The sequence below is a fragment of the Staurois parvus genome, unplaced genomic scaffold, assembly GCF_062004578.1.
Source record: "Staurois parvus isolate SC_StPar_1 unplaced genomic scaffold, SC_StPar_1.0 ptg000019l, whole genome shotgun sequence".
NCBI lineage: Eukaryota > Metazoa > Chordata > Amphibia > Anura > Ranidae > Staurois > Staurois parvus.
The window spans coordinates 10,009,243-10,033,003 of NW_028317815.1; the positions used below are offsets into that span (position 1 = coordinate 10,009,243).

The 23,761-nt window shown below is 38.0% G+C and overlaps 1 protein-coding gene across 2 annotated transcripts in view; it reads right to left on the bottom strand.

The window, feature by feature from the left end:
* TBC1D22A (TBC1 domain family member 22A) overlaps window positions 1–23,761 on the bottom strand; it is a 642,021-nt gene that overhangs the window by 355,699 nt on the left and 262,561 nt on the right. For both annotated transcript variants that reach the window (XM_089684779.1, XM_089684788.1), the window contains exon 9: window positions 4,313–4,425. In XM_089684779.1, coding sequence (XP_089540905.1) covers window positions 4,313–4,425 — 113 coding nt within the window. The remainder of the gene's footprint in view (window positions 1–4,312; window positions 4,426–23,761) is intronic.

Consider the following 23,761-nt stretch of genomic DNA (forward strand, 5'->3'; position numbering starts at 1 on the left):
TCCATTAGAAGAGCTACTGTGACTCTAATTGCTGACAAAACTATTGTTGGTTCTGATGGTAAGGTGTCCGAACACACAGTGCTTTGCAGTTTGTTGCGTATAGGGCTGTGTAGCTGCAGACTGGTCTGGGTGCTCATGCTGACCTGTATACACAGCCAAAAGCGCTTACAATGGCCACATGAGCAACAGAACTGGACCACAGAACAATAGAAGAAGAAGGCTTGGTCTGATGAATTAAAGAATGGTCTGAGGAAAACGGCAATTCTCCACATTTCAATCAAGCATCTGTGATTTGTGTGCTACAAAAACAAGACCAATCCATGAAGAACTCACCTCACAACTTACATGACTTAAAAGATTTGCTACTGATGACTCAGTGCCAGATACCACTGCATACCTTCAGAGATCTAGCGGAGTCTATGCTTTGACAGGTTTTGACAGGTCTTAGAGGGTTGTCAGAATTTTTTGAATGATCGGTATATATCTTTTATTTTTAAAGACAAATAAAGAGGAAAAAATCCTGTTAATATTCCCAAAGCAAATTTTACTTAAAACACAACTCTCCAGGCTAAACTGTAATATTAAAATGTGCTTTGTAATAAATTAATAACTCTTATGAGGTGTATGGCACCTCCAATACCCATGCCTTTTGTTTATTATTTACAGTTTCATGAAGCCTGATGCTGCGATTATGAAAGCTGCGGATCTCATGCACAGAAGTCCTATCATTGTTTATATACCCCTGCTGTCCCCATGTTTATTCACAGAACGTTATGTATTTTGTGAATGGTTTGCAGAGCACAAGGCATTCTGTAAATGGACAAAGGGAAAGGAGAGGTGAATACAAGACAGTATACCTTCTATGTTGCAGCACCTTAAGTATATTGAAAGCCTGGAGTTCCACTTTAATTTAACTTCTAATTACATAAAACCAGATATTTACCATAAAATAAAAAAAACAGCCCATAAATGTAATTTAGCAGAAAAATAACGGTTAATGTGAGAGTTTTTATGAATTTATTACGTTTTTTTGTCTCCTTTTCAATGCTGTATCACTACACACTCAGGACAAGATGATCTGCAAGGGCTTGTTTATACCATATACAGGCAGACAAGTTTTTAAATGTGGTACAAATATATTTCAATGACCCTAATTTACATCATTGTGGTGCATTTGTTTTTGCACTAGAAAGCACATGAAAGCAACTGCAAATGTAAATTCAACTTGAAAAAAACCAAAACATATATATATATATATATATATATATATATATATATATATATACCGTATATATATATATTTATTTTTTTGTATATGTATTTAAACAAACATGCAGTGCTGCACACTGAACATGGGGATTACGGTGTAAATGAGCCCTTCACCTAAATTGTTAGTGTAACTTTACAAGAGCATGTTGAGTTTGCATGTACAGAGATTAGCACAATATTTTCATTGGTTTGTGATTGCTAAAAAAAAAAGAGAAAGAAATTGAACAAACAAAAATAACATATATATTGTATTTGCTTGTGTCAGTGTATGAAACAAACATGACATCCAGAGCTTCTGCTGCTTTGGCAGAGACCTAGGGACTATTGTGAAGGGAGGGATATTTATTTATTTTTAAATCAATTAATATTTTTTTTCCATAAACACATAACCATTTTTTCCATCACCTATATATTGGAATTGGAATCCAAGTGTCAACAAATTTGCTTCCAAACTCACTTTAATACTACTTAACTGCTCCAACAGATCTGCCTCAACTTTATACAAATCAACTGTAAAACCCAATCTCTATTCCCTATATATGCCAAGAAAAAAAAAAAAATACAAAACAAGATCCAATTGATAGGGATGACTACTGCAAACAATATACCAAAACAACTAAAAAAATCGCAAAGTACAAGAGTCCCCTAAGCAACTATCATTAAATATGCACCAGTGTATCTAAACTAAAACTGAAAAAATGAAACAAAGATAAAGAAAATAAAACAGACTGAAAACCACTTTAGTAGCAAAAAGCTCCCTTAGTGTTAATAGTGTATAAACAATAAGACTAGTGTCAATACTGCTGCCTGCACCTCTTATGTTCCCACAAGTGTGCAACTAAACAATATATCTAATAAAGTGCTATGCTATGGCACTTTATTTTATTTATATATATATATATATAACTACAAACAGTGTAACTTATTGTTGTGGCATAAAAGGCAGTTCTGGGACACTTTTGTAAAGTGATTAAATACTTCTTTCAGTAGCAATTTAACACAAATGAGTGAAAATAAAGGAAATAAAAGTATATATATATATATATATATATATATATACACACACACACTTCAGTGATAGCACTTGCTCATAAGTACATGATATACATACGTACAGTGTTACTAAACCCACAGCAGTGAAATCAGTCTGTGTATGTAGTGAAGCATACTTGTTATAGTCAAAGTGGAACCTAAGAGGATAATCCCCTGCATTGTGTAAAAAAGGCTGTTTGATCCTGTTATCTCTGATCCTTCCCTTCTTTGCTGTCCCCAATCTATCTGCTCTAGTAAGAGCAGCAGTGGCAAGTCTGCACATGCTCTGTTTGGTGTGTATTGCAAGAGAGTTTTTTTTTTTATGCTTTTTGGGAGGGTGCATCTGATCAGCACAGGGCCAGTCAGAGCTGTCCAGACAGCTCGGGGGTTATGCAACCTCAAAGGACAGTCAGAGGAGAGAATGAAAACTCTGGCTTTAAGATTAACCAGTGCTTGGCTGGACACTGATAAAAGTCACAAGACTGTTGATGAGAAAAGGTATTTAGCAGTTTATGTTTACTAAAATAATTGTATTTCCATTTTATGTGTACTGTGGAAGACTGGATATAGTGAATACAGGGTCCTGGGTTTAGTAACACTTTAACATACAAGGATAACTCCATTGGTACAACAATGGGGGAACCATTAGTATTCAGAACTACAGCTGAATCCAGCAGTGGGTCAAAGGACCAGTTACATAGTCTGGCTGAAAAAAGACAAAAGTCCATCCAGTTCAACCATTAAAAAAAAAAAAAAGTTATATTCCTATACCCACAGTTGAGTACACATAACTATATTATATAAAACGAGAGGCAAAAACTAATGTAGGTTCAGTTCAGAACAAATCAGAAATCAGCTGAAAATGCAGTCCAAATTAGAAAATAATGTACTGTTTGGATGACATGCATGCCGCAGCAGGAAAGATGAGTCTTAACCCTCACAAGCCGCACATATGCATTCATGGTGGCTGAGGCTCCTTTGTGGAGAGCCTGCTCAATGCACACTCCCAGCACAGTGGACTGAGCTGCCACAGCCATGAATAATTGTTTGTGATAAATGTGTGTGTGTGTGTATATATATATAAATATATATATTATACTTATATACATATAATATACATATATACACACACACGCAAAGTATCTATAGTGTTATTGTGTGTTATTATTCTGCAACCATGCATTACTGTGTGTTAAGCTAACACTCCTGCTTTAATGTGCATTAATGCAACACACAAGTCTCAATAGACTCTTAAACCATGATTATGCTAATGACTTTACTAATATGCTAGACTGCTATCGTAGCTTTTTATTACTTTTTGATTATAGTTTAACTGAACCAAGTAGTAAATACTGAGGATTATTAACAAACCTTAGAAAATTGTTCATTTGCAACTTCCCAGTTTTAAATCAAAACTTTAATTAGTACATTCTTTTAGATAGTAATCATTTATTACATTTGCTTGTGTATATATATATTTATGCTGTTAAAAAGAACCCATTAAATTATACCTAAGTGAAACTTTGACAGACAAAATCTTTTGCTTACTGTAAAGCTGTTACGTATACATACTTGAAATGCAGACAGTTTATCATCCTTTGTAGTCGGAATTCATGCAGTGTTTTTCAGTTGTGTCAGGTGTAATCTCTCGAGGGACAGATCTCAAAAATGTAACCTCAAATTACCTACAAACTTCAAGCAATCCATCTGATACAATGCAAGTGATTGCAGTCTTTACTAATATCATGAGACTGAAGTCAGTGTCCCTGGGGCCTGAACCCAAACCCTCACTTACACTCTACAACAATGTTGCAAAGTGAGCACATTTGTCATTTTATAAGCCAAGAATAATAACAAAAAGTAGACAGATTTCCTCAATGGAACAGTCTTTTCCCTTAAGTATTTATTTCTCGGCTTACACTGTTCTTCTACTTAGGGCCCCAGCAGTAGCTCAAATTCATGAAATAAATCAGTTATAGGGAATGCATGAGGACAGAGGGAATCAATTTACCTGAATGCCATCAAGCAACTTGCTCATGCACCAGTAGCTGTCAGCTTCAATGTTCCGCAGCACCTCTTCGGGCAGACTGGAAACATCAACATTTTCCACTTCTTCTTCTTCAGCTAAAATGCACAGAAGAGACAGGGTTGTAAGCACAGTGTGCAGGAATTCACAAAACAAGGCTGTATATTATCAGAAGCCTGATCTTTCTCAAGACGTAGTAGAAAATAGGATGGCCATACACAGGCACAGTTCTAAGTAAGCTATTTAGGAAGTAAATGAGAAATTACAGTTATTAAAAGTGTAAAGACTTCCCCATCCAATTAAACTTTCTTACAAAAAAAAACAAAAAAACAATGAAATGAATGCCCCCTTTTATATATGGAAAATCAAATGGTCTGTATTTAGTCATACACATTTTCTAGAACCTCGTTGGAAATGCCCGCAACCCATGCATCAAGTACAGATACCAAATAATCCATGCAGGTACTATCACCATAAATGCTATCATATCTATACATATATGTATTGATTCTTTTCTGCAACAAATTTATGCAGATACCTTTACATTGTAAAGAATATTATAGGGCTAATTTTTCAATGCATAAGTAATATGAACCAAATTTACCAACACATTTTATTGTGCAAAACTGTAACAAAGGTTAACAATCATGGAACATAAAATGCTATTATTGATAATGTTTTACATTATTAAATTAAAACTAAAATAGTTGACCCAATAAATCTGAAATACAATTTACCCTACATAATGGAGTCACTTGTAGCTGTACAGTGAAGATGAAGGGTTGAGGTAGAGCTCAGGGATGCCTTTGTTTGGTCATGAGAATTGTTGATCTGTTGTCAAATGGCCAAGCAGAAAAGACATATAGGAAAGTGTCATTCAACCTGCTCAGCTGCTTCCCTGTGCAGTTCTTCTACAGTAAGGAATTTAGAACATTTGTTTGGTGCACTTTGAATTAGTTTAAGTACACAGTGGGGAGGTCATTGAATTTGGATGAACGAAGATGGCTTATGAGTAGAATAGTGGAAAAGAGGTGGAAGGGAGAAAGAGTTCTGCAGGTGATTCCCAGCAGTGTACCAGGCACCTTACACGGTTTTAAGCTCCATGTAGAAAGGGTTGGGTGACGGTATGTGATCCATGGATCCTAGATCTTGAGAAATGTGTTACGTGTATCCATGAGGATACTAGTCAATCTTTCATTGATGAAAAAAGTGTCAATATGATGTTCAACTTCAGAGAAGAATGTAAACTGTTTTTTTCCATGACCTGGTTATTGTCAATTTGGAGGCTAACAGAACTGAGTGGACCAATTTAAACTGGGTTTTTATGATGCTGGCAGATTTAAAATGTAGGAAAACTAGCCAAGGATCTATGGTGAACTAGACACCAAATCATTTATGTGAAAGTGCAGAAAGTCTTGTTCAGAAATGACTTAACATTGGACAGGACCACCAAGTATGGAGGACAACACCTACATAAAGTCTGGCAGCCTCTAAAAGAAAAAGCCTGCATGGCATATGCGAGTGAGTTTATAAGATACTAAGTACCATTTTATTAAAACCTTGAAAGTGGATTCAGGAGTGGTGACATTATTAGAGCAATTTGCAATATAGTCCAGGTATCATGCCAGTCCTTCTCAGAGGTTTTTGCTTTGAGATCCTCTTCCCATTTTGCTACATAAGTGTGGATGAGAAAACTTTAGAAAGTAGTTGACTAATAAGGGAGCATAATTGTAAATGTGTTTAAAAAGTAATGGCGGAAAGGTCTTTATTTTGTATTAATGACACAATCCTGTGCCTAAGTTGCATGTATCTAATGAATTCCAAGGAAGGAGCTTTAAATCTCTGTTTGATAGTAGGCCATAGGAGGACTGAATCTTTCTCAAAAAGTGAATGAACTGTAGTGGGGCTGTATATTGTCCATTAAGTGAAGGCTGCAGGTGATTCAAGTCCCAATGGGAAGAGTGGGTTGCCCATTACAGGGAATAAGGGAAGATATGAGAATAGTAACTTAACACAGTACTTAAAACTATTCCAGATTTGCACATTATATTACTATATTCACAAGAACACAAGGGAATCCTGCTCAATCAATGTCATTTGTGTTCCTCAGGGGGAATTAAAAACATTCACTGCTAGTGAGGCCCGAAGGCAGGTTTTCGAGCTTTGTATCGACATATTAATTCTTTCATATACACTGCATAAAGGAACTAAGAAAGGCAAACGAGGCAATGAAAATATATCACATTTAACTATGTTATGTACAAAAAGAGAAGAAAAAATCTCAGGCAAACTGAAAACCAAATACAGATACATCCATTTACTAGTAGTATACCTCAGCTTTATTCAAATCATACCATGTCACATAAAAGGATCTGGCTTTTATATTATCTAATAAACCTTTCTGTGCATATAGTTAATATGGTATCAACAATATAGCTATTTACTTAGCATTGCATTAAGTGTTATATGGGAAAAGGCAAAGCAGATTGTGAAAATGCATTCTTATTTAAGGTTATAGAAATGGTATACAAATAACAGCATTCATTTCCTTCGCAAGTTTTAGTATGCCCACTGGCACAGGGACATACAAAGGCCAAAGTATTATACACTATGAAGTGCTGCTGAGCTTAGACTGATGGTCAGATGTCTAGATGACCGATCTACTCATCTGTGTCACCATTTTTTTTTTCCCTTTTTAACAGATGCATGATGAGTCAGATATGTATCTCTTTTCAGATGACTGCTTTTGAAACATTGTAAACTAGGCCAGCATCAAAGAAAGGATGCTTTCCTGAAGTGTTCCTTCCTTTTATGTTTTCTTTTTATCCGCTAGGTTCTTCAAAGCAACTGGGCAATGCACAATCAGCTAAAAGAAAATAGGCTGCAGCAAATGGCTCCATTATACAGAGTATGAGCAAACAGTCTCTCCCATCTCTGACACATAATACAGAAATAATTACAATCACTACCAGCATAAGTTTGCATTAAGGAAGGATACATGACAAATCAGACCATTACCTATAAACAAATTACTAAATGCATAACCACTTGACTCGACTATTTTTTTTTTTTAATTCTTTTGTTAAAGTTTTACTGGTTGGCAAGAAAATACACTTAAAAATTGTACAAATTTCTAACATCAACTGGTTAACAGGTTACTTGCAAGTTAATCTTGTGAAAACTTTTAATGAATCATGATAAGACTATTAACCACTTGCCCACCGGAAGGTTTTACCCCCTTCATGACCAGGCTATGTTTCCTATTTAGCACTGTGCTAGTTTAACTGGTTATTGTGCGGTCATGCAACACTGTACCCAAATGAAATTTATATAATTTGTTTTCCACACAAATAGAGCTTTCTTTTGGCAGTATTTGATCACTATTGGATTTATTTTTTAGTATATAAACAAAAAAAGACCAACATTTAAAAAAAACTATATTTTTTACTTTCTATTATAAAAAACATCCAATAAGAAAATTTGTAAAAATCTAATTTCTTCATAAATTTAGCCCAAAATGTATTCTGCTACAATAAATCCCAATAAGTGTATATTGATTGGTTTGTGTGAAAGGTATAGCATTTACAAAATATGGCATACATACTGGAATTTATATATATATATATATATATATATATATATATATATATATATATATATACCCTAGTAATGGCATCAGCGACTTATAGTAGGACTGTGATTGTGAGGTGGGCAATCTGACACTAATGGATATTGGCTGGGAGGTACACAAATGGACTGACATCACCAGTGACATTCATACAGTGGTCAGTGATAATGCTATACCCTGTCACTGTACTAATAACACTGGCTGGGAAGGGGTTACCATCTCAGGGTAATCAAGCAGTTAAATGTGTGCCTATTAAGTAGTACTGTGTGTAAAATCTGCTTTTTTTTTTAAATATCTGCTTCTACCTTCTCCCAAACAAATTGTTCCCTTTATACAGATCCCTGTGTATTTGTCAACAAAGGGCTCTGTGCCGTTATTGGACACAGATGATCAACAGGTCTCAGCCATGAATCACTGACTGAAACCTATTGACAAAACCCAGCTTTGTCCAATCACAGCGGAAGTCAGTTGTGCCTGTACGAGCCGTCTGCCAGTAGTAAAATGCGGTCGGTCGGCATATAGTTAACCCTTGGAAAGCCATCGTGTTGTGAACTCCAATCCATACACAGCTGTAAATGACTGAATGTATAACTAAAGGAAAAACACTTTCATTAGTTTTGGACAGAGTAACGAGGGATTAGAAAATCTGTCAGGTTTATAATGTTGTCTGTGCCTCCATTAAGGATATTTACACCCTTTATTTGTTGTGTTTACCATTATCACGGAACATGAAAGAAAATCCCAAAATTTAGAATGTCCCTAGAACATCCACTGGGGGCACTAGTTCTGCTGACCGTGGTGAAAACCAGAGATTCCTTCACTTTGGAGGGATTTTTCTTTTCACTTCCTGTTTTGGCTATGGGACAGGAAATGAAGAGAAATCTACCCATGAGGACACAGATGGCAAAACAAAACCAGACAGTGTTAAACCCTTCCTTTACTCCTTCCAACGTGAAAAAAATAGTGATCTAGGTATAATTTGCAGTGCCACTCTAAACTGAGATAAGGATCACCCACCGGTTGCAGTGAAGGGAGCAGGCACCATTCAGGGGTGTAGAAGCATTATCAGAGAAAGGGAGAAGCACCTCGCACCATCCCAGTTCATGAATAAGTGGATGAGTGTGGCCTCAGCCAGTGAGGCTCCAGCCAGGCCCTCTGGCATGTTTCACCTCATAGATGGCTGGCTGGAGCAGCAGTAGCTGAGGCCACATTCATCCACATATCCATGCACTGGATACTTCTTCCTTTCTCTGTTGGTGAAAAAAAAGCAGTGTCCTTAATTCTAGTTAACCCCTTCACAACTGTGTAACACATGCGGCATCCAGGATGTGGGTTTTATTCCTGGACACCGCATATATATGTTTGTGCTTGAAGCACATTTGATTGTGGACTCCCACCACTGAGACCAAGCTATTGTTTCCTTTCATGGCTGTAAACAAGACCCCAGTATCAAATTTAAGTTGGCAATGGTTTTCCTGTAAAAGTGATCCAAGTGGCTCTACAGTCACCTGATCATTTACTCGGTGTAACATGAGAGTTGACAGCAACAGATTCCAAATGCAAACAGCACACTTGAAATGAACTCTGGACCTTTTATCTGCTCATTGTAATTGGGATAATGAGGGAATAACACACACCTGGCCATGGAACAGCTGAGAAGCCAATTGTCCCATTACTTTTGGTCCCTTAACAAGTGGGAGGCACATATGCAAACTGTTGTAATTCCTACACCGTTCACCTGATTTGGATGTAAATACCCTCAAATTAAAGTTGACAGTCAGCAGTTAAAGCACATTTTAAAATATATAGACAAAATGTGCAAAATAGACCTAAATACAAATATTAATAAATCACACAATATAAATGTCTCATATTAAATAGTGCATGTATATATCGAAAAAACCCATAAAGTCCCTTGTGATGAAAACTGAAGATTCCAAGATGTTTGGTAAAGCACATCTTGTTTGTTTCATTTCAAATCCATTGTGGTGGTGTATAGAGCCAAAAATGTTAGAATTGTGTCGATGTCCCAATATTTATGGACCTGACTGTTGACTGTATATATATATATATATATATATATATATATATATATATACATACAGTAGAGAGAGAGAGAGAGAGAGATTGACAATGATTGTTTTTCCAAGTCTACCATCATCATCACATGGGACGAAAGTTTGGGCATTACCCTCCCTGAAAATAACTGGAAAAAAGCTTTTGCTACTGCATACTCCTCGTCCCACTGTGTAAATCACTGGGAACTATTTCAGAAAAATATCTGTATAAAATTTCCAAATTCGACCCCTCCCAAAAGGCTCTTTTGTTGGAGGAATTGCTAAGATCATTCAAGAACAATATTTTCTCTATAATATCTGATATATTGTAGGATATCCTATAACTCCTGACCCTTCGCTAACTATCCTCTATTTAGGCATTCGTAACCTTTCCCCCAAAGTTAGAGTAGTACTCACACATTTACTCTTGGCAGCAAAACTCACAATTACTAGGTTGTGGAACTCATTATAGAGACCATCTGTCTCTGACACGATTACAGAACTTCACAGTTATGACATTTAAGAAAAAGCAGATTATTTGGCTGTCTATCCCTGATGTACAATTAAGGTTTGATAACGTACTAATATATAGTTCTCGTGGATATTCACCCTTACTCTCCTACTAAACAGCAGTATTATTGTGACTGGCCTTGTTCACGTTCTCCTTCTTGCTCTGTGTCCGTGTCCAGGTAACCTCTCCTACTTCCTCTTGGATTGCCTAGGTGACTCAAGCGGAAGTTCTCCCCCCTCCTCGCAGCCTTATGGGACATGCTACAGGACCATTCGCAGTGCGGCTCATGCATGTGCAGTGGGCAACTGGCTGTGAAACAGCAAGCTGTTACAGCCAGGTGCTCACAATTAAGACGCTGGTGCCAGGGACTGAAGATCAGTGGAAAAAACTGGCTCAAGATCCTGGGACAGATGAGTGTCTGTTTATTAAAAGTCATCAGCTAGAGTTATAGTGGCTGTGGACTTTTATTTTCAGAAATAGGACTGGAGCTCCTCTTTAAACCCAAAACCAAAAATTTAATATTTTGCAGCTTACCAATCACTGGATGTAATGGCTGCATTCGTTTTCTTTTTAAGGCTTTTTTCCCCTCTATTTTCACCTAGTGATCTGGCCAGTAACACACTTCTTTTACTAGAGTGCCTACACTCTGGATGAGGAATTAAAAGAGATATCTTTGGACAGCAGCACTGTCAGTCTGGGGAAAGGGGAGTGTTAGATGTTCAAGCAGAATTAGATACAATAACAAATTGAAGCCAAAATTCAGATAACACATTTTATATATTTACAGCAACATTTTTGTTTCCCTTTTGGGATAAGGATTTTACATAAATGAATAAAAGTAGACCACTGAAACCCCCCCGGTCAGTGGTAAATGGTTTATCTCAATCCTCAAGCTGATATATCTGCCGGACAGCTAGTTCAATTGAAAACAACAGACTTGCTGGCCTTGTCACCAGGTGAAAAAAGAAAGTCTAAAAGCTGTAAATAAAACGCTTAAAAGTGATCACATTAATTGTCTACTGGGTGTCAATTCTAGACCATTGGCAGGAGCTGGGCGGCCCAATATGTGCTTGATGTACCAGGCCAGCAGCATCTGTCAAGTTAGAGAGGAAATTTGCCACAGAGGGGTGGATTTGTGACTGAAAAGCTGAATTTGTATATTCTAAGGTGGGGATGCAGATAGCCAAATTATTTCACCATAAAAGAGTATTCCAGTACCACAAAGAACAGGTAATCACTCAGACTGAAGGCAAATTATGGATTATTTATAATCTTATTGTTCCATATTAATTATGTCTCATAATTTATATTGTTGTCATTTAACATCTTATGTAAGAGAAAGGAAAGACCTTTTCAACCACTATAATACACATCATCTGTTCTTTTATTCAAGAACACATTCTTTAGCTCTACATGCAATTTAAATTATAACTCAAATACTTATTGATGTTCATCACTATTTGTCTGGTCGCCAAAGCATAAATTGTTATTTTAAATTTGAGGACATTGGCTTCCTATAGTAATAGCCAATGATAAATTGATGCAGCAGGAAAGTTGGCATACAACTTTGGATAATTCACAAACGTCCACATAGGAAAAATACATCAAAACACAAAAAGGAACTTACTTCATACTCGCCACAATTTGGCAAAACTGGTTGTGGGAATACTGGTTTCTACTTGTTACATTCCATAAACACAACTAAGGAGATGTTATATTAGTATTGCTTTTTGCGCCATCTTAATGAAGAAGACTGGTAACCTTCCATATTCCAATTCTTGTTTCACGGATTTCTCTAAACAAACCTGAAATTTGATTGACACTAATGTTTTTTCCATACCTGGTCTTAATACTGATGAATTGATCACATGGTGGGGGACTAACTTCAAAAGACAGTTGTTCGGTTAGAGATGTTGTTTAGCCAGGCCTGCTTGAATGTCAGTCACCCAAAATTAGCTGTTGCAAACCACAATATCAATGCCTTGACAATGTTCCTGCACCACACATCATGAGAAGCAGAAAACGTTTTTACACAGAACAAGAGAAACCTTTTTTTATATTCAACTATCTGTAATATTATACAGGAACTTTTACAATAAAGGTCTTAGATTTTTTGCTTTTGGCCTTATTAATAGTGTTCCCAATTTCTAAGTGCTCCTTTTAAATGCGGTTGCAATTAGAATCCCCTTTGCTGAGGCCATTCTAGCACAGAAGGAATTTTCTTTAGTTGCTATGACTCTCTACTTCAAGCCAAAAAAAGGTGGGAAGTGGTCTATCCATCCCCCTGTGACAGCACTGGGCCAATCACCAAGTAAAAGTGCTCTCAGATTAGAGGAAGGGGAGTGAGGCACATGAGATGATGAAGAATAGATATTTGCACCTTCATTCCTGGAAATATCTGATATTTTCTTTGTTCTCGACAGTTGACTGAAATAGTGAAGTGAAAAAAGGTAAGTACAATATGTGCTGCTGGGAAGGGAGACATTAAACTGAACCTGTTCGATTATCATCACATGGGCAAAATACAGGTTTTGCGTTTAGATAGACCACTAAAGAATTAAGACATTTCTGAACAAAAGTCCACTTTAAGTAAGTTCACATCCTAGTAATCAGTCTAGAAAAAAAAAAAGCAAAAAAAACAATCAACCCAAGATATCAAATGTTGTACTAGTTAAAGATGAACTCCATTTAAATTGCAAAACTTTGTATTCTCTTTCCTCTAGGGTACCATTAAAAGCAGTTTTTCTTGCCTTACTTTTTGCACTTCCCTAGGAGCTGGGCTCCCCTATTCCCTCCAATTCTGTGAGTTGTGGGCAGACACTCAGCATCCTCACTTGCAATGCAGAACTGCTGGTCCTGTATTGTATGTGATGACGTCAGAGTGCAACCAACCTGAAGAGAAGAGGCATGAATGGAGGAAGCCTGCGGGAGGACAAGAAAAACTGCATCCAAAAACAAAAACAAGCATTTATCCCTTGCAGTAAGGGGGAAGACTTGCTGCAAGAGTAGATCTGAAGTGTTCCTGGAGCTCCCAATTGTTCCTGGAGTTTCCAAATATTGTTTTATTTCAGGAAACTTTCCAATGACCCTCACTTTGGGAAGTCCATTGTGCTGTCCATTAACATGTGTTACATGGTGCATTGGCATGCCTTGTGTTGGGATAGTCTATTCATTTAAATGGGTTTCCAATGCATTACAGTGATCATAAATGACTTGTACCGAATGCTAATAGTCCAGTGCAACTATGCAGGTGATATATGTTACTGAGCACTACTGTAGAGCAGTCATGAAAATAGGCCTAAAGTAACATTACTGGACATCTACCAACATATAAAAATTTTATTTGCAAATAAAAATAAGCAGAGGGCGCAATCAGAGTCTGGTGAATAAGGTACATTTTTAAATAAAAACAGCAACTGGCAACTCACATATAGTCAGTAAAGGTTTGCTGATAATCAAAGTCAGGATGGGGTGGTGTAGACCTCAGTATAACAGTGAGCCAGATTCCAGTCCAAAATAAAGTGTTCAGGGCTGTCAGTTGAGTATACTTATAAAACTAAGAGAACACCAAAGGGTGCCAGACTAATTGCAGCATATAAAGGCATGATAAACACACATACAGTAGGCAACTCACAGATATGCGGAAGAATAAATGTGCATCAAAGAGTCTAGGTCTGCTGCTCAATAGTAGCAGCATCAGGTGTCTCCTGTCAAAAAAAAAAAAAAATCCCAGTTTGGCATTGATTTTTTTTGGTAGAATCTAGATGCTAGTGGAATCAGCATCTGGATTTTACCAACAAAATCCATATGCTGATGGAAACAGGAAAAAGCTGGTGAGGTTAGCAGACCGCACAGCAGACTGCAAGACAATTCCTAAAACATCACTAAAGGGGGGTGTGGCAACTTGTTTCAAGGCCGCCCAGCCTCTTGCTCAAGCCACAGCTGGCTCAATGATGTCACTTCCAGTCTGTTGTGCACTTTATATGCTGCGCTTAGTCTGGCACCATCTGGTGTTCTCTTAGCCTTATAGCTACACCCAGCTAACAGCCCTGAACACTTTATCCTGGACTGGAGTTTGGCTCACTACTGAGATCTGCACCACCCAAGGCTAGCTTTACTGGCTATATGTGAGTTGACAGTTTGCTGGGTTTTTTTTTTGGTTTTTTTTTAAATAAATGTCATGCATTTACTTACTAAACTCAGATTGTGTCTTCTGCTGTTTTACTTTGTACTGCTAGAGATCCTTGAGTCTCACAGAGGTGTTGCACAGAGTGTTTGAAGATCAGCCAGGATTCACCCTGGAATTTTTATTTGAGGAATTTATGCTTTTCCTGCTGAGCTCTATACAGAAATGGTTTAAACATATGGACATCAGCCAACTCTATACTAGTGCACCATAACCACTATCTAAAAATAATAGCTGGAGGCACACTGACCTCTCAAAAATGAACAGCAATGCAAGCACATTTTTACATCCTGAGACTTACAGAGCAACTATAGACAAAATAAAAAATGACATACTGTATATGACACACACTGTCACTAGCATTAATAGTGTTTGTTGTTCTGTATCTTTATAACAAGTTTCATTACATGTTAATGCTACCAATAGCTCTGTCATTTTTCATAACTGTTACAGACCAAGCTGTGTAGCAAGAGGAGAAGATACAATAAAAGGAGGTCAATTTCTCTGCTGCCAAATGGTTGGACCAGCTGTCATTCAACTAGCAAGGATCATAAACTGGATTATGACCCTACCTCAAGTTGATGCCGGGCATAGAAGACCCCCAGCACCTCAATATGACCACTTTCCCTAAAGGTGGAATCTAAGGAACAGCTAATGTTCTACCAGGGACCCCTCACAGAGGTCTGGTCTTGGCTGCAAGCTACCCCAGGTCACCTAACAGGTACATGCAGAAGTAGAGATGGATTGGTGCCTGGAGAACCGGGAAGCTGACAGTATGGAGCGAGGGCTTAGTATCATTGGTAGTAGAAAAGATAACAGGACTGAACTGGACAATATTGGAAAACAAGCAGCAGGACTAAAGTCTCTTGACAGAATGTAGCAGACTGTAGTGATAGACAATGACAGGACAGGCTGACAATAAAAGACTGCAGCAGGGCTGGCTGTAGCAACTATTGCTAGACTTGAATACGACAGGCGACAAGGGCGCAGGTGCACAGAGACCAGCGAACACTGACACAATGCTTGAGTGGTGACAGTATGCCTTGCTCCAGCTTTAATAGATTTTCCACCGCTACAATGTGGCAGGGCACCTGGCACACCCCGGGCAAAACCCAGAAGTGTACATGACCACAGGAGAGAGATAAAATGCCAATGCTGGAGCAGGGAATGTAACGAACTGTGACAGACTGCAGTGGATTGCATGAAAGTGCATGGTCACCACACTGCAGATATGGGAGCTGGTGGTCATCCTATTAAAAAGGCAAGGGAACAAAAGTTGTCAGGGGAAACAGGTATTTATGAAACATTTACCCAAACATGGAAAAAGAAAAAAAAAAACTTGCACAACTAAATTTAGAAAGTTAAAGGGAAGATGTTTACACAACTTCAGCATATGGATTTACATACACTTTAATGCTTCATGTTACATTTAAAGTGTTACTAAACCCACAACAGTAAAATCAGTCTGTATATGCAGTAAAGCATGCTTGTTATACTCACTGTGGTACCTAAGGGCTTAATCCCCTGCGTTGCGTAAAAAGGCTGTTTAATCCTGCCTTCTCTGATCCTCCCCTTCTTTCATGGTCCCCAATCTGTTGATAGTAAAGAGCCCTAGGAGGCACTTTCCATACGCTAAGTTTGTTTTGTATTGCTAGAGTTTTCTTCTTTTTTTTTTAAGGGGGGGGGGCAATCAGCACTGTCCAGACAGAGGGTCAGGGGTCATGAAGCCTCATAAGACAGTCAGAGCAGAATAAACACTCATCCTACATGCTTTAACCAATGCTCAGCTGGGCACTGATAGAAGTCACAAGACTGCTCTAACTGCTGATGAGAAAAGGTATTTAGCAGTTTATATTTACTAAAATAATTGCATTTCTTTGTTCTGTGTACTGTGGGAGACCAGATATAGTGCATGCAGGGTCCTGGGTTTAGTAACACTTTAAGTGCAGGCAAGTTCCTGGGTTGTATTCAATTTATTCTACACATCAACATATCCTGATTTATATAGAATCAGTAACACTGAACTTTACCATCTGCCACATCACTTGTTTCAGCTTTTTGAGAACGGAATCGTATTTATAAGGTATATCTATATGGTATTCTATAATTATAATTACACAGCTGACATTGGGAACAAAAATATTATTTACATTTGTTCACCAAAAAATGAAGCGTGTAAAAGTTCACAAAGAATAACATTTAATACCAAACAATTTTCTTACTTATGTAGCAATTGCTGCTTGGCCACTATAATGAGAAACAATTCTATGTCCACATTTTATGTACTAATAACACAACGAAGACGGATTCCATTTTGGCTTTGACAGGTAAAGTCATACATTGAAAGTTGACAGGCTGATCCATCAACATGAAAACACAAAGATATTTCAGTAAAAAATGTATTCACACAATCTTGATGGTATATAGGGTATAACAAAGTAGCAAGAAAAATAGCCACTGCAAGTATTACTAAAGCCAAGCTGATAAATTCTAGCAAACAAACACACTAGTACCTAGGAAATGGTCCACATAAATGTCTAGCAGAGAACTAAGTCAAACCAAGTACACTGAGCTTTTATAGATCCAAGCACAAACAAAATAAAATTGGGATATAGGCAACTAATCTTCTGTAAAGAAACCGATCATTTAAAAATGTCACTTTCAGTACTTACATAAAAATGAATATATGAGCAGGAAATTTAAGGGGACAAAAGCTTCCAATGACACCAAAAGAGAAGGCTTGGGGACAAAGGAGCATAGCAAACTGATGTTGTCAGTCAGTGCAGAGCCCCCATTGTGAGGTCCTTATCTTCCTCAATTAGGAGCTTGTTTCTTTCAGCTGGAGACTAGAAGCTCCTATAGTGGCTCTCTCATGGCCCATGCTAAGACAAATGAAAAAAAAGCTTCCATACAAAAAATAACAGTGTTCTGTACTGTGCTGGCAATTGATCAGACCTGTCCTGACCCCCCTTCCCCCCCTTCCTGGGAAGATCAGTGTGCTACTATTTCTCTTTCTCCTCTTATGCAACTGAGAACAAAGGAATTGTGATCATTTATTTATAAAAAAAATTGGGAAACGATATTTATGATGTTTTTTATATCTATACACAAATGTTTTGTGTTTAATTTCTTTTTTAAACTGATGGGGTTTCTTACAAGGTGAGGGTTTACAGTCACTGCTGACTGGCTGTTAAATCTATAGTAACCTCTTTAGACAATTTGCACACCAAGCTTTTTGGATGCTTGATCACACCCCACCCCTTCCATCCCAAGTGGTTTCAAGAACTATACTAAGACAACAATGCCCCTGAAGCCCAATTAGCTGCTTTCCATGAACAGTTAATATATTTGCTCTTATCAAATGGATCTAAATATCTAAGGCCTCATGCACACTGCTGCTCCAAAACTCAAGTTGTTGTGGGTTTTGACGTTTTTTTGTCTGGCTCTGAATCCCCTTCTATGTTATGTGCCTATGCACACTCCGACATTTACAGCAGAACATCCTAAAATCAAGTTCAGGAGAGGGAATTTTGACTACAAAAAATGCTGAACGCTGTTAAATGTGTTTAAATGTGCCTAAGAGCTAGGTGCGTTTAGCAGTTCAGCATTTGGTCATTTCAATGACCAGAATAAATTGAAATTCTGGCCAATAAATTAAATAAATGCCCAAGCACCAAACGCTGTAAAACTTACCTAAACTGGCTTGAAAAAACACACCTTAGGTGAGTTTTAACACTGGTTGTCAGCAAAAACAGTGTCAGTGTGCATGGGGCCTAAGAGTGGCAACAGAACTTTTTAGAGGTGTGCTAGATTTCATAAAATATAAAGCCTATGTCTTCACTGCCACAGCCCGAGTGGTCCAGTGTGTCCTTGGCCCTAAGTCCTCAACTTCTACTTCAGCAAAGAAGGTGATTCAACACAAGCACTTTTTTTAGGGGAATTATTTATGTGGTGGAACATATCTTTTTTTCCATTTTGGGTGGTATTTTTGAACAAATATTGGCAGTGAGAATTTGTATTGCAGAAAAGACTATGTATATCTTCTGTTATAAGTACTACTCCCTACCTGTCAGCATTTCTTTTTCCCTAAGTGTACACTGTGCAACTTAATGTACCAACTCAGCACAATATTGTGCAGAGACACAGTAACACTCATGTGCTTATGTAAGATTTACTGCATTCGACCAATTAAGGCAGCCAAAAGTTCTGAATTCAGAAAAAGACTGGATGAAGATGGAAGCACTAGCAAGGGAGCAACAAGGTAGATCCCGGGTGTTACATTGCTGGAGGAGTTTGCTTTGTGCTATAAAGCGCAAAAAAGGCTGCGCATACAGGTACACAATGGAAAGAGCTCCTAGGTGCCCCAAATTTTGTAAACAATTTAGCCTGCACTAAATGAAAACAACCTTAAATTGAAAAAGACTTATAACCTATAGTTGCTGCATTAAATAATTGCTGTTATTAAAATAACATTTTATTGTCTATCTGCAAACACTGTAGTTTTCAAAAACCATAAAAAAAAATAAATTGTGCTTTTTTTCCAATAGTACAACTTGGTCATATACCACTGGTGCACATAACACCTCCATAAATGTGATTGGGACATAAGTAAATTTTTAGGTATAGTCTACAGTAGTAGTTTCATTTTTTGTGAAGTACTCCCTAAGGCGTGTCTTCTTCGAAATGAAGATACTGCAACTTATAAAATGAATATACTGAGATTTGTTCAGGTTTTTATAATAAAGGTAGATTGTTCTTTTCAAAAAAACAATGTGGGGTGTGGGTGGGGGCGTGACTAGCCACCGTCTAAGATGGATAGGTGAACTCAGAGATCCAGGACACAGTGGGACTTACACAGCTCCAGAAGCTTCCAAGGGCAATTTCAGCCTACCACACAGCAGCGGTTTACCTCCCCGCAACAAGGCTTTCTTCTCACAGCCTCAGCCACCCTAAGGGAAAAAGGTGGTGCTGGCTCCTTCCCCATGGCTGCAACACATTCTCTTTCAAAGGCCAGCAACAACGGCCAGCAGCAGTCACTCTACAAGGACTCCAAACCTGTAAGCCCACTGTCTGGAAGCCCGGAGAAAGCAAGATTTTGCATGAGTGTTCATACACATCATCAATCAGAAGTGAGCTCTAACCAAGACTCCCAGGATGATACTAAGGAATTACCAGATTCCTTTACCAGATTCCCTATTAGCAATCAGCCACTATTAGACACTACAAAGACATTCTCATCTCTTTAAGAAGTACACTACATTCTGATATGATGGTGTGCATGCAGAAATTTAGCACAGAGCTGAAAGTGAGAGTAATGAATGTAGACACATGGGGAAATTTGCGAATACAAGCAATGATCTAGTGGATGCACATGACACCAAGGAGAATGATCACCAGTGGTTCAAGGCAAAATGAGCAGATTTGGAGGACAGATCAAAGTGTAACAATATTAAAATAAGGGGGGATACCCGAAGAAATGCAATCAGTAGAGTTGAGAACATATGCCAAGTCACTGTTTTCCTCTATATTACCTGATCTCACTTTCACTGAGCTAATATATCATATATATTAGCATCATCTAATACACCTTATACATCATCTGCCTAAACCCTCACATATCTCAGAACAAGCTCCAAGACAGAGACACGCCCTGACCGCTACACTAAACTGCAACTGTTTAACCATTTATCCCAATATACCATGCGATTTAGGAAGAATCTTACTACTATTACTAAAGCCCTGAGAAATAATGGTATTTCGTATCAGTGGAAATACCCTACTAAGCTGCTAGTTCATAAACAAGGCATTGCACATATTATCACATCACTGGATAAAGGTGTGCAGCTACTTAAATCCTGAAATGTCATTCCTTCAAACTCCCCACCATTGAGCCCAATGCAGAAAGGAGTGGGAGGAAACCATGCATGGCGTCCACCTCATCGCAACCAAAACACCAACTCATGATTATTTACCTGAGCCAGGTACTCTTTTGAAAAGTTTTACAGCAGTCCCCCTGTTCTCACTCAAAGTTCCACTGCCACCTAACTTTCAAACCTCCAATTATCTGAGCAGCATTTTACTGCACACAGGTCAAATAGACCATCCATTTAATTCTTGTTTGTCTAAGTTTGTTGTAATTTTTTTGCTTTGCAGATCTATAGCTATATTTGTGAAGCCGTTACTTCATACATCAACTATCACAGAGCTACACAGGACAACTGCTTCTCTACCTGGCATATCGGAACACCTGAAGGTCTCTACAAGTAGTGAGTACTTTTCAATTGTATAATCCCTTTCTACCGCAAATACTCAGCTCCATAATGGGAATCACCTTTCTATCTATTAACACTAGAGGTCTTAATCACCCTGCTAAAAGAGCATCTGTATGGAAAGAAGCTCTTCAATACAAATGAGATATTCTTTGCGTGCAAGAAACTCACTTTGATCTACATCAGCCACCGAAAGAGCACACATAAGAGCTTCACTAACATATATATATCCAGCATGCCAAAGAAGCGGTTACAGACTCAGTTGTCTTCACTCTACACAAGGAGATGATAGATCCAACATGCCGCTACATTATCCTAATATGTGACATTAATTCAACCAGATTCACATTAGTGAACGCCTATCTGCCTAATACCCATCAAATAGATTTCTAAACTCATTGATCCAGAAAGTTAAAAAAGTACAACAGGGTTCACTGTTAATCTGTGGTGATCTAAATATCACTACAGTTCCACAAATGGATTCTACATCGACTCCTTCCAGATCTGCTCTTTCCCTATCCAATTTTTTGCAAGCCAACGATCTGTTTGATGTGTGGTGCTGCCACCATGAGAATGAAAGAGACTTAACTTATTTTTCAAGACATGGTTCATATTCCTGGATTGACTTTTTTCTGACTGACAAATGACTCCTTCAGAAAGTCTTCAATTAATACCATTACTTGGTCTGACCATGCTTCTTTCTTACTCTCTATTAATGACCAGTACCCATCTACTTCTTCATATGTATGGAAAGCTAATTCTAAGCTTATCTAAATGTCACATACAAATAAATTAACTGAAGATAACTTGTTAGAATATTTCTACAATAATGCTTTATCAGTGAACAGTCCATTTCCCCTGTGGAATGCCCACAAAGACATCTGAGATGTTTTTACACAACTGGGGTAAAGGAGAAGAGGCAGAGACAGCAACAAGTAGATAAAATCATTTCTGAAATTTCTTCTCTTGAATCCCAAAACATCCTAAATATTTCACCTCAAATTACCACCTTAAGACAATTAACTAACCCCCTTAAGACAAAACCTCAGAGAAAATATCTTACACAAATTTGCACAAGCTACGCAGATTAAAAATTCTTTATTACTCCTCTGGTAACAAAGCCAGTAAATTCTTAGCTCAAAAATAACAGGGTCATCACTCAAAAACTAAAATTCCATTTATATACTATCCATCTTCCAACAACATAATATTTGATTCTCAAAGATCTGCTAATGTTTTCATCTCCTATTTCAGTGAACTGTGTAATCTGAAAGATAATGAAACTATATCTGAACCTAACAAGATATTAGCAATTTCCTACATAATGTCAATCTTCCAACCCTATCCAAAGAACAGCTACAATCTCTTAATGTCCCATTTACCTTACCTGAAATCCAAAGAACCATTGATACCATTCCCAACAACAAATCACCGGGTCCAGATGGACTTACAGGAGAATACTAAAAGTCTTTTAAAGCTATTCTAGGTCCATACCTTAGTAAAGTTTATGACACTGCTGTGGCTTCTGCTTCTTTTCCTCCTGAGATATTGGAAGCCACGACTGTTGCACTGAAAAAATCAGGAAAAGCACCTGATCAGCCCCCAAATTTCCATCCTATTTCCTTACTTAATAACGATCTTAAAATATATGCCAAAAATATCGCCTCACGGATATTATGCCTTCATTAAAACAGACCAATCTAGTTTTAGTAAGGGGAGACAATCCTCAGACACCACAAGGAGACTTCTTAACATCATAGGTTTAGCAAAACAAAAGGGAACACCCTCTCTACTCCTTTGAATGCAGAGAAGAAGTTCTATCGGATACATTGGGGCTACCTCACCCGAGTACTCTCTAAATTTGGGTTTACAAGCCATATTCTCTCATCCATATCAGCTCTATAACTTCTCCATCAGCTAGAGTGTATTCATAGGGAATGCTATTTCAGCCATTTCAGATAACCAATGGCACCCAACAAGGGTGTCCTCAATCCCCACTCATCTTTAACTTGCTTATGGAGCCATTAGCAGCACACATCAGGCAATATTCTGACATTCATGGCTTTAACCCCTTGCCTACAGGGCACTTATACCCCCTTCCTGCCCAAGCCAGTTTTCAGCTTTCAGTGCTGTCGCACTTTGAACGACAATTGCGCGGTCATGCCACACTGTACCCATATGACATTTTTATAATTTTTTTGCGACAGATAGAGCTTTCTTTTGGTGGTATTTAGTCACCTCTGGGGTTTTTTTTTATTTTTTTGCTAAACAAACCAAAAACAACTGAAAATTTTGAAAAAAAAGGTTTTTTCTTAGTTTTTGTTATAAAATTTTGTAAATACGTGATTTTTCTCCTTCACTGATGTGTACTAATGAGGCTGCAGTGATGGGCATTGACAGGCATCACTGATGGGCACTGAAAGGCAGCACTCTTCTATGGCACTGATAGGCGGCACTGATAGGAAGCACTAGAAATTCTGAGGACCCTCTGCACACTGATAGGAAGCACTGACGGGCACTGATGTGCAGCATTGACTGGCACTGATAGGTGACACTGAAAGGCAGCTCAGATGGGCACTGATATGTGGCATTGATGTGCACTGGTAGGCACTGATATATGGCATTGATGAGGAACTGATGGGCACTGGCAAGTGGCATTGATGGGCACTGACAGGTGGCACTGCTGGGGCTACACTGATCATCAGGGCACACTGATCATCAGTGCCCTGATGATCAGTGTACATGTCCCCTCTGAGGAATGCCGATTACCGGCTCTCCTCTCC